This window comes from Anomaloglossus baeobatrachus, chromosome 3 (assembly GCF_048569485.1).
Source record: "Anomaloglossus baeobatrachus isolate aAnoBae1 chromosome 3, aAnoBae1.hap1, whole genome shotgun sequence".
Taxonomy (NCBI): Eukaryota; Metazoa; Chordata; class Amphibia; order Anura; family Aromobatidae; genus Anomaloglossus; species Anomaloglossus baeobatrachus.
The window spans coordinates 222476393-222488434 of record NC_134355.1 but is presented as its reverse complement, the minus strand read 5'-3'; the positions used below and the strand labels follow the sequence as shown (position 1 = coordinate 222488434).

The following is a 12042-nucleotide window of genomic DNA, read 5'->3' as shown; positions in this document are numbered from 1 at the left end:
ACGTCATTCAATTACTAAAAATTGAACGTCCGGTTGTTCAATGTTCCCGAGGCAGCACACCGCTGTGTGTGACACCCCGGGAACGATGAACACCGCTTACCTGCGTTCCACCAGCAATGTGGAAGGAAGGAGGTGGGCGGGATGTTTTACGTCCCGCTCATCTCCGCCCCTCCGCTTCTATTGGCCGGCCACTGAGTGACGTCGCTGTGACGCCGAACGTCCCTCCCACTCTAGGAAGTTGTTGTTCGCCGCCCACAGCGAGGTCATATGGAAGGTAAGTACGTGTGACGGGATTTAATCGTTTGTGAGACACGGGCAACAAATTGAATGTGCCGCACATACGATGGGGGCGGGTGCGATCGCATACGAGATCACATGTGTTATTGTAACGTGTAAAGCAGCCTTTAATCGAGGTTCGTTATCCACCATCCGCACAATCTTGCTTTGAAATCTCTCGTCAATTTTTCTTTTCCTTCCACATCTAGGGAGGTTAGCCACAGTGCCATGGGCTTTAAACTTCTTGATAACACTGCGCATCGTAGACACTTTCAGGTCTTTGGAGATGGACTTGTAGCCTTGAGATTGCTCATGCTTCCTCACAATTTGGATTCTCAAGTCCTCAGACAGTTCTTTGGTCTTCTTTCTTTTCTCCATGCTCAATGTAGTACACACAGGAACACAGGTTGAGTCAACTTTAATCCATGTCAACTGGCTGCAAGTGTGATTTAGTTATTGCCAACACCTGTTAGGTGCCACAGGTATGTTACAGGTGCTGTTAATTAGACAAATTAGAGAAGCATCACATGATTTTTTTAAACAGTGGCAATACGTTTGTCCACCCCTTATTTTATGTTTGGTGTGGAATTATATCCAATTTGGCTTTATGACAATTTTAGTTTTTTTCATTGAAGACAAATTAAATGACGATAATAACACCAAAGAATTTGTGATTGCAATTATTTTCAAGACGAAACTGAGTATTATCTGACAGAATTGCAGGGGTGCCAATACTTTTGGCCAGCACTGTATATTAGATATAAAGCTGAGTGTATGTATGTATGTATGTATGTCGGCTAAAGGAATCTGAACCGTCGCATTTACAATCACAAAATTTTGCCCAGACACCTCATTTGACTCAGGGAACATCACAGATTATGTTTTGAGGGGAAAATGTAACCCCGCGCTTTATAATTATTAACCAAAAATCCTGCTTTCATTAAAGTTAGTGTAGCTGGGATATACAGGTCACTAATAGGAATTCTGATTGGTTGCTATAGGCAACAAAGGGCATTCTTAGTATAAGAGAAAGAGAGAGCCAGGCTGGGAGAAAGCGAGGCAGAACAGACAGTATGAAAGAGAGAGCCAGACCGGGAGAAAAAAAGAGAGCCAGACCGGGAGAAAAAAAAGAGAGCCAGACCGGGAGAAAAAAAAGAGAGCCAGACCGGGAGAAAAAAAGAGAGCCAGACCGGGAGAAAAAAAGAGCCAGACCGGGAGAAAAAAAGAGAGCCAGACCGGGAGAAAAAAAGAGAGCCAGACCGGGAGAAAAAAAGAGAGCCAGACCGGGAGAAAAAAAGAGAGCCAGACCGGGAGAGAAAAAGAGAGCCAGACCGGGAGAGAAAAAGAGAGCCAGACCGGGAGAGAAAAAGAGAGCCAGACCGGGAGAGAAAAAGAGAGCCAGACCGGGAGAGAAAAAGAGAGCCAGACCGGGAGAAAGCGGCAGACCGGGAGAAAGCGGCAGACCGGGAGAAAGCGGCAAACCGGGAGAAAGCGGCAAACCGGGAGAAAGCGGCAGACCGGGAGAAAGCGGCAGACCGGGAGAAAGCGGCAGACCGGGAGAAAGCGGCAGACCGGGAGAAAGCGGCAGACCGGGAGAAAGCGGCAGACCGGGAGAAAGCGGCAGACCGGGAGAAAGCGGCAGACCGGGAGAAAGCGGCAGACCGGGAGAAAGCGGCAGACCGGGAGAAAGCGGCAGACCGGGAGGGAGGGAGGCAGACCGGGAGGGGTGAGGGAGACCGGGAGGGAGTGAGGGAGACAGACCGAGAGGGAGGGAGGGAGACAGACCGAGAGGGAGGGAGGGAGACAGACCGAGAGGGAGGGAGGGAGACAGACCGAGAGGGAGGGAGGGAGACAGACCGAGAGGGAGGGAGGGAGACAGACCGAGAGGGAGGGAGGGAGACAGACCGAGAGGGAGGGAGGGAGACAGACCGAGAGGGAGGGAGGGAGACAGACCGAGAGGGAGGGAGGGAGACAGACCGAGAGGGAGGGAGGGAGACAGACCGAGAGGGAGGGAGGGAGACAGACCGAGAGGGAGGGAGGGAGACAGACCGAGAGGGAGGGAGGGAGACAGACCGAGAGGGAGGGAGGGAGACAGACCGAGAGGGAGGGAGGGAGACAGACCGAGAGGGAGGGAGGGAGACAGACCGAGAGGGAGGGAGGGAGACAGACCGAGAGGGAGGGAGGGAGACAGACCGAGAGGGAGGGAGGGAGACAGACCGAGAGGGAGGGAGGGAGACAGACCGAGAGGGAGGGAGGGAGACAGACCGAGAGGGAGGGAGGGAGACAGACCGAGAGGGAGGGAGGGAGACAGACCGAGAGGGAGGGAGGGAGACAGACCGAGAGGGAGGGAGGGAGACAGACCGAGAGGGAGGGAGGGAGACAGACCGAGAGGGAGGGAGGGAGACAGACCGAGAGGGAGGGAGGGAGACAGACCGAGAGGGAGGGAGGGAGACAGACCGAGAGGGAGGGAGGGAGACAGACCGAGAGGGAGGGAGGGAGACAGACCGAGAGGGAGGGAGGGAGACAGACCGAGAGGGAGGGAGGGAGACAGACCGAGAGGGAGGGAGGGAGACAGACCGAGAGGGAGGGAGGGAGACAGACCGAGAGGGAGGGAGGGAGACAGACCGAGAGGGAGGGAGGGAGACAGACCGAGAGGGAGGGAGGGAGACAGACCGAGAGGGAGGGAGGGAGACAGACCGAGAGGGAGGGAGGGAGACAGACCGAGAGGGAGGGAGACAGACCGAGAGGGAGGGAGACAGACCGAGAGGGAGGGAGACAGACCGAGAGGGAGGGAGACAGACCGAGAGGGAGGGAGACAGACCGAGAGGGAGGGAGACAGACCGAGAGGGAGGGAGACAGACAAAGGGAGGGAGACAGACAGAGGGAGGGAGACAGACAGAGGGAGGGAGACAGACAGAGGCAGAGAGGGAGACAGGCAGAGAGGGAGACAGGCAGAGAGGGAGACAGGCAGAGAGGGAGACAGGCAGAGAGGGAGACAGGCAGAGAGGGAGACAGGCAGAGAGGGAGACAGGCAGAGAGGGAGACAGGCAGAGAGGGAGACAGGCAGAGAGGGAGACAGGCAGAGAGGGAGACAGGCAGAGAGGGAGACCGGCAGAGAGGGAGACCGGCAGAGAGGGAGACCGGCAGAGAGGGAGACAGGCAGAGAGGGAGACAGGCAGAGAGGGAGACAGGCAGAGAGGGAGACAGGCAGAGAGGGAGACAGGCAGAGAGGGAGACAGGCAGAGAGGGAGACAGGCAGAGAGGGAGACAGGCAGAGAGGGAGACAGGCAGAGAGGGAGACCGGCAGAGAGGGAGACAGGCAGAGAGGGAGACCGGCAGAGAGGGAGACCGGCAGAGAGGGAGACAGGCAGAGAGGGAGACAGGCAGAGAGGGAGACAGACAGAGAGGGAGACAGGCAGAGAGGGAGACAGGCATGGAAAGAGACAGGCATAGAGGGAGACAGGCATGGAGGGAGACAGGCATGGAGGGAGACAGGCATGGAGGGAGACAGGCATGGAGGGAGACAGGCATGGAAAGAGACAGGCATGGAGGGAGACAGGCATGGAGGGAGACAGGCATGGAGGGAGACAGGCATGGAGGGAGACAGGCATGGAGGGAGACAGGCATGGAGGGAGACAGGCATGGAGGGAGACAGGCATGGAGGGAGACAGGCATGGAGGGAGACAGGCATGGAGGGAGACAGGCATGGAGGGAGACAGGCATGGAGGGAGACAGGCATGGAGGGAGACAGGCATGGAGGGAGACAGGCATGGAGGGAGACAGGCATGGAGGGAGACAGGCATGGAGGGAGACAGGCATGGAGGGAGACAGGCATGGAGGGAGACAGGCATGGAGGGAGACAGGCATGGAGGGAGACAGGCATGGAGGGAGACAGGCATGGAGGGAGACAGGCATGGAGGGAGACAGGCATGGAGGGAGACAGGCATGGAGGGAGACAGGCATGGAGGGAGACAGGCATGGAGGGAGACAGGCAGAAAGGGAGACAGGCAGAAAGGGAGACAGGCAGAAAGGGAGACAGGGCTATTGGCAGAGCTTTGTCGGTCATATTTTTACTCACTACAGAATCCTTCACTTTTAGAGGTGGTGTTGCAGTCGCTGTGGAGATTCTAGTTTCCAAATTCACATTTATCCTCAGTATTGTGCCTGATCCCTACACAACTACTCTGGCTAAACAGTTACATTTTATTACCTTCTTTACCAGGCTTTATGGTTTTTCACCTCAAAAACTTCCATATGATATATATATATATATATATATATATATATATATATATATATATATATATATATATATATATATATATATATATATATATATATATATATTTTTCACTTCAAGGAACCACATATTGATTCTACTTTTTACAACTAAAAAACACAAACCCTGGTCAACTATTCCTAGAAGTCATGTGTCTAATTTAAATAGGATATACCTAATGAACTGTGAAAATTTGTACATTTTTTCATCCATTAGTAGACAACAAAATCTTAACTATAATTTAAATCTGGAACCATTAAATATAAATTACTGATTTCATTAAATATAATTGAAATAAAGCTTAAAAAATGACACACCTGTAGAACTTGACAAGCAAGAAGGAAGTGATGAACCACTTTTGCTTTCAATAACTGCTTTATATTAAACACTTTGTAAGGATGAGTATCTCTGATTAAAATTTCCAGACAGGTCATTAAAGTTTCCCAGACTCCAACCTAAAAATAAAGGAAATCAAATTAGTAATAAAGGTATGAGTAAAACCTAAAGGACCTATACATTTACAAAGCGACAACAGCTTTATCTTCCCTCAAGTAACATATTACTGAATAAGGAACAAAAAATACAGAATCTCCAAAAATCTCTAGTTAACTGTTTGAGGCTAGTCCTTCATATATATGTACACAGCTAGACCCTTCCTAACATCACAAATGATAAATACCGTAAAACAACTAATCTCAAGAAATCTAACACTATTAGTTATTGGCGAGTATGCTCACCACTGCTCGATTGAGCATCGGGTTGCTCGGGCACGCTTGTTACTCGATTGAGTCTGGCAGGTGCTTAAGTGCCATACCTGAATCCATGCACGGCATATTTCGCGGTTGTATTTCAGCCAAAAAACATGCGGGAATTGCCTGCCAATCACAGTGATGCACTAGCAATTTTGGCTACTGGCATAACTGTGATTGCCGGCCACAAAATGTTATCGGATCTATATAGGACCCGGTGATGTGATGCTCTGCACACTCTACCCCAGAAACAGTGTAAGGATAGCTGCTGGAGGAGGGATAGGTTTGGATCAGAGGCATATAGACAGGGATTACAACCTAAAGGTCCAGTCACACTAAGCAACTTACCAGCGATCCCAACAACGATAGGGATCGCTGGTAAGTTGCTAGGAGGTTGCTGGTGAGATGTCACACTGCGACGCTCCAGCGATCCCACCAGCAACCTGACCTGGCAGGGATCGCTGGAGCGTGGCTACACGAGTTGCTGGTGAGCTCACCAGCAACCAGTGACCAGCCCCCAGCGCCGCGTGGAAGATGCTGCGCTTGGTAACTAAGGTAAATATCGGGTAACCAACCCGATATTTACCTTGGTTACCAGTGCACGGAGCTACACGTGCAGAGAGCAGGGAGCAGCGCACACTGAGCGCTGGCTCCCTGCTCTCCTAGTTACAGCACACATCGAGTTAATTACCCGATGTGTGCTGCAGCTAAATGTGCACAGAGCAGGGAGCAGCGCACACTGAGCGCTGGCTCCCTGCTCTCCTAGCTACAGCACACATCGGGTTAATTAACCCGATGTGTCCTGCAGCTACATGTGCACAGAGCAGGAGCCGGCACTGACAGTGAGAGCGGCGGAGGCTGGTATCAAAGGTAAATATCGGGTAACCAAGGACAGGGCTTCTTGGTTACCCGATGTTTACATTGGTTACCAGTCTCTGCAGAAGCCGGCTCCTGCTGCCTGCACATTTAGTTGTTGCTGTCTCGCTGTCACACACAGCGATCTGTGCTTCACAGCGGGACAGCAACAACTAAAAAATGGCCCAGGACATTCAGCAACAACCAACGACCTCACAGCAGGGGCCAGGTTGTTGCTGGATGTCACACACAGCAACATCGCTAGCAACGTCACAAAAGTTGTTCGTTAGCAGCGATGTTGCTAGCGATGTTGCTTAGTGTGACGGGGCCTTTACAGTCCTTGCTGCTGCACCATAAAATCAAAAGTCATTGTCAGTACAATCTATCCTAATCCCTATTAATACCACTGTTAGCTGCATTCCCTGTAAGGATAGATACTGGAAGAGGGATAGGTTTGGATTTGAGGAATACAGGCAGGGATTATAGCCTTACAGTCCTTGCTGTTGCATTCTAAAACCAAAAGTCCCTTGTCAGAGTTACATCTTTTACATTCTCTATCTACTTCCGTTCTCTATCTATCATCTACCTAATTTAATATGCGTAAGGCATGCTGGAAAGGACAGGGAAGAGATCGTGCTGGTGATGATGCACGCAGATGACGAGGCCATGGGACATGTAAAACTGGGCCCTCTGCGGAAGCACAAGAAACATGCCTCATCCACGAGACTTAGCTTCCCGTTCCACTTTAATAAACCTACACAGAAAAACTCCACAAGAAATTTTTAATAAAAAATAGTTATCTTTATAAACAAACTTCAATAAAATCAGATTAAAATTCAAAGGAAAAGTAAACACAAAAATACCATGGTCCAAGCGGTAATTAAATAGCAGAAAATGTTCTTGAAGATAACACCCAGAATAAATCACATAAATAATGCAATATGATGCAATAATTAATAATACCTCAAGGTGGCAGTCTATACCAAATTATATGCAAAGTTAAACATACAATGCATTCATTCCTAATGCCACAAGGTGGCAGTATATACTCAGGACACGCAAATGTCTATAAGAAATGCAATATGATGCAATAATTGCCACTACCACAAGGTGGCAGTCTATATCTAATTGCACACAAAGTTATACATACAATGCATTAAATCCTAATGCCACAAGGTGGCAGTATATAACCAGGATACACAATATGTCTAAAAAAAATGGTCTATATGAATCACTGCACTAACCAGGGTCCACGCTAGTTTAATCTCACTCCAAATGATATAATCTCACTCCAAATTATATAATAAGACTGGGAACCATAGTCAGGGATAAAGAGATTAGAGTCCAAAGACAATAGAGTAGTAGGTACAAAGGTCACCACCTAATATGATAACAGGGTATAAAGTTTTATATTTACCGCTGGGACCTCCCTCCTGTTCCACTATGCGGGTTGGGACACAACTTGAAGCCAGAACAGTGCTAACAAGTGGTCGGTTGGATGGCAGATAATGGATCCAGTATGTTTAACAGCACCATACTGTCTTCCACAAGGTCCAGCCTCATTAGCAAAGACACTGGACAACATAATCCCCACTCTGATCCTTCTTACTCTCACCAGGGCGAGTTCCAGAAGACAAGTAATCCCACACTCCGACACTCCAAGAAGGTCTTTACATTTCCATTTATTGATTCTGGCCTCTTCTCCCGTTTCAGGAGGGACATGAGGAGATCATGTGTAGTGATGCTCAAATATTTGAGCAACCACGGTCATTAAAAGTCGACAGTGGAGAACGAAAATTAGTGTCTCAAGAAGTAGATGATGATAAAATACTGTTGCCAACAAGTGATGTTAATTCAAAAAGTCAAATCAAAAAAGTCCGTGGAGCCTCTGTTAGGAATCTCGACACAGAAACCAGCCAGATATCCCTCCGGGAAGGACCCAGCCAAGGAGTGGCTCTTTTTAGGAGACCACCATAACCACCATATGAAGTGGCCCTTTTAGTCAATATTTAACTTTTTGACAAGTTTAAAGATATGACAAGGAAAATACCAAGGCCAGGTATCCATCCACAGACCGCTGTTTTGGGGTATTGCCCCTCATCAGTGTGGAGTAGGATTCTGGCCAGGTGGGAGCAATGCATAGTAGACCAACAAAACAAAACAATCACTGATCTCGGGGAGACCAGCCAGAGAAAACACTGCCGGCAGCCAGTGAGGGCGCTCAATACAGTGAAATCCTAGTTACATTGCCCCCTGGGAAATATGCAAATCAAAAAAGTCAGTGGAGCCTCTGGTAGGAGTCTCGACACAGAAACCAGCCAGATATCCCTCCGGGAAGGACCCAGCCAAGGAGTGGCTCTTTTTAGGAGACCACCATAACCACCATATGAAGTGGCCCTTTTAGTCAATATCCAACTTTTTGACAAGTTTAAAGATATGACAAGGGAAATACAAAGGCCAGGTATCCATCCACAGACAGCTGTTTCGGGGTATTGCCCCTCATCAGTGTGGAGTAGGATTCTGGCCAGGTGGTTTAAAAGTTGGATATCCCGCATTACCTGGCCATAATAGCATTAAAAACTCAAATGGAAAAATATTCCGATCTTTCACAGCAATACATATTGGCCGTCACCCTTTTTTTGTTAAAAAATAATTATTTCACTTTTTTGGGGAATTTTTATTTACAGACACAGGGTTGTTCAATGGGTTCATATTTTTCACCGTCTCTGGCGAATATTTATGTTTTGGTGGGAGGAAGAATTTTTAATTCAAAAAATCCGTTCAGCCCAGACATATTAATATTCCTCAGATTTTTTGATGATATTTTGATTATTTGGAAAAATAGAGCAAATAACATGGAAAATTTTATTTCATTTACTAATAACAACCCATACAATCTGGGATTCACATATCAGAGTGATCCACTGCAAATCCAATTTTTGGACATGGTACTGATGGGAAACATGGAGAAGAGTATTATTGATTGTAAATTATACCGCAAGCCCTCAGCAGGAAATTCAATCCTACATGTGACTAGTTGCCATCCAAGGTTTGTAGTGGAAAATATCCCTACTGGGGAATATGTAAGGGCTAAACGTTGCTGCACAAAGGTGTCTGATTTAGAGCAAGAGTATAGGGAAGTAGACAGACGGTTTGTTGCTAGGGGTTACTCCCAAAAACATTTGGAAAGATCTAAAACAAAAATTTGCTCCAAATCTAGAGAGCAGTACCTTGAACAGAACAAAAAGGGAAATTCTCACAATATGCAACCAGTTTTTTCAACTTAATTCAACAAGAACTACCATGACATAGTGCACATTGTGAGAAAATCCTTACCGGTTTTATCGGCTGATGAAACTTTAAACCGCATACTGGAGGGAGGTGTTAAATTGGTTTAAAAAAAGAACGTCACATTGGGCACATTATTGTCCCCCAGTGATCATATGAAGAAATAAAAAAAAACAGATAAATTAAATTGGTTGTCAGTAAGTGGTTCATATAAGTGCGGTGGAAAAACTTGTGGTTTGTGTAAATATGTTACTATGTTACTAACACAAAGAATGTTTCATCATATACCAATGGCAAGCAATATAGCATCAGAACAATGATAAACTGTAGTTCTATGAATGTTGTTTATGTGATTTCTTGCAATATATGCCGAGTGCAGTACATAGGTCACATCAGTAGGACACTGAGAAATAGAATATCGGAACATGTGTACAATGTCCTAAACAATTCAACAAGGAGCCCTTCAGGAGCCTCCCAGCATTTTCTCCCTCCCAGCATTTTCTCAGTGTCCATGGAGGTGATTTGATTAGCCTGCTGGTGAGCGGCATAGAGATGGTTCTGCTACCTAGGAAGGGAGGAGACATAAAAAGAATGTTACAATATAGAGAGGTAAAATGGATTTTTGAGATGGAAACGAGGGTCCCATCTGGATTAAATATAAAAAATGATGTAATGTATTTCTATTGAAAATGTATTTGTTCGTTTCCTTGCTTGGTTGCATGTGTAATGTTGAATTAACTTGTATATTTGCATATTCAAATTTTGTACTGATTGCTGACCTAATGTCCTGTGCCATATGTTTTTAGTCTGGATTCATTGTCAGATGTGTTGAGACTGAGTAAGGACAGTTAGTCCAAAACACGTCCTCGCAGCATGGCATAATGGACTTTTAATGTTTTTCCAGTAAAGGACTTTTAATTTTATCTACTGGAACTGTGCAGGATCGACTTTTTTCATTTGAATTATGTATCTGAAACCGTATGTTTGATGCTAGGGGAAGGTTTGGATTTGGAGAATGTGTTCCCTTCTTTGTATCGTTATTTTTGGAAAATTTCAATAAAAACATTTGATTCAAAAAAGTTTTATAAGGTTTTGTAAATCACCTGTAGGTTAAAAATTCTCAAAACATCCCTAAAATATTTCCTCGCAGAGTCTAGTTTCCAAAACAAGGTCACCTGTGTCAGGGGCTCTGTAAATCCGACGAAGCATTTACAATCTATTCCAGACAATTTTACACTCCAAAATCAAATAGTGCTTGTTTCTTTCTGAGCCCTGCCATGTGCCCAAACTTCAGTTTTTGACTACATATGGTGTAACATCGCATTCAGGAGAGATTGCGTAATAAATTAGTCTGTTTTCTCCTGTTATCCATTGTGAAAATTATTAATTTGGAGGTAAAATAACATTTTAGTGGAAAGAACCTAAATTTTCATTTTCACATCCACATTTGTAAAAGTTATGTGAACAATCTATAGGTTAAACATGCTTAAAACACCCCTAGATTAATTTCTTGATGTGTTTAATTCCCAAAGTGGGGTCATTTGTGGGAGTTTTCGCTGTTTTTGTGCCTCAGGGGCTCTGCAAATGAGACATGGTGTCTGCAATTTATTCCAGAAAAAATATCCAACAGAAATGTCACTTCTTCTGTTATGAGCCCTACCAATTGTCAAAACAGAACTTTAAATTACATGTGGGGTATCGTTGCGCTCAGAAGTAAGTAAACTGTGGGGTCCACTTTATCTTGTTACTTATTAAAAAGTGAAAAATGCAGCTAAAGTAAGATTTTTGTGGAAAGAAATGAAAATTTTCAATATGACGACCTAATGTGATTAAATTCTGTGTAGTATCCGTGGGTTCAAAAGGCTCACTACACCTCTCGATAAATTCCTTGAGGGGTCTAGTTTTAAAATTGGGGTCATTTGTGGGAGGTTTCCTAGGGGTCCTGCAGAAGCGACATGGCAATCTGTTTCATTGAAATTTCTGTACCAAAATTCAAATGGTGTTGCTTCCCTTCCGACACCTGTCGTTTGTTCAAACAGAGGTTTCTGACCACATGTTGGGTATTAGTGAGTTCAGAATAAAGTGGCTAACAAAATTTAGGGTCCAATTTGTCTTTCTATCCCTTATAAAAGTGAATAAGGCTACTTTCACACATCCGGTTTGAGCAGTGCGGCTCAATCCGGCTGTGAAACCTATGCAACAGATGCGGCGAAAACACCGCATCCTTTGCACAAGTTTTTACATGCGGCCCATCAGTTTTTTTCCAGTTGCGGCACGCTACTGAGCATGCGCAGTGGAAAAAAACGCATGCGGGGGCCGGATGCGTTTTTTTCCACATCGCGCCGCATCCGGCGTCCATAGGCATGCATTGAAAAATGCGCCGCAGCGGCCAGATGCGGCGCGATGCGTTTTTTTTGCCGGAGCAAAAAACGTTGCAGGCAACGTTCCATCCGGCCGCGGCATCGGATAAATCTGCCGCATGCAGCAAAAACCGGACCGAACGCAAGCCCATGCGGCACAATACGGCACTAATGTAAGTCTATGCAAAAAAACCAGCAACCGGCTGCAAAAAAACGGTTGCGGTTTTTCTGCACA

The 12042-nt window shown here is 46.3% G+C and overlaps 1 protein-coding gene across 6 annotated transcripts in view; it reads right to left on the bottom strand.

Moving 5' to 3' along the window:
- The window catches only part of LYST (lysosomal trafficking regulator), a 1763279-nt gene that overhangs the window by 1119029 nt on the left and 632208 nt on the right, over positions 1-12042 (bottom strand). For all 6 annotated transcript variants that reach the window (XR_012751618.1, XM_075339737.1, XM_075339736.1 and 3 more), the window contains exon 19: positions 4873-5010. Coding sequence is in view for 5 of the 6 variants with exons in the window: in XM_075339737.1 (XP_075195852.1) it covers positions 4873-5010 (138 nt within the window). In the remaining variant the exon portion in view is untranslated. The remainder of the gene's footprint in view (positions 1-4872; positions 5011-12042) is intronic.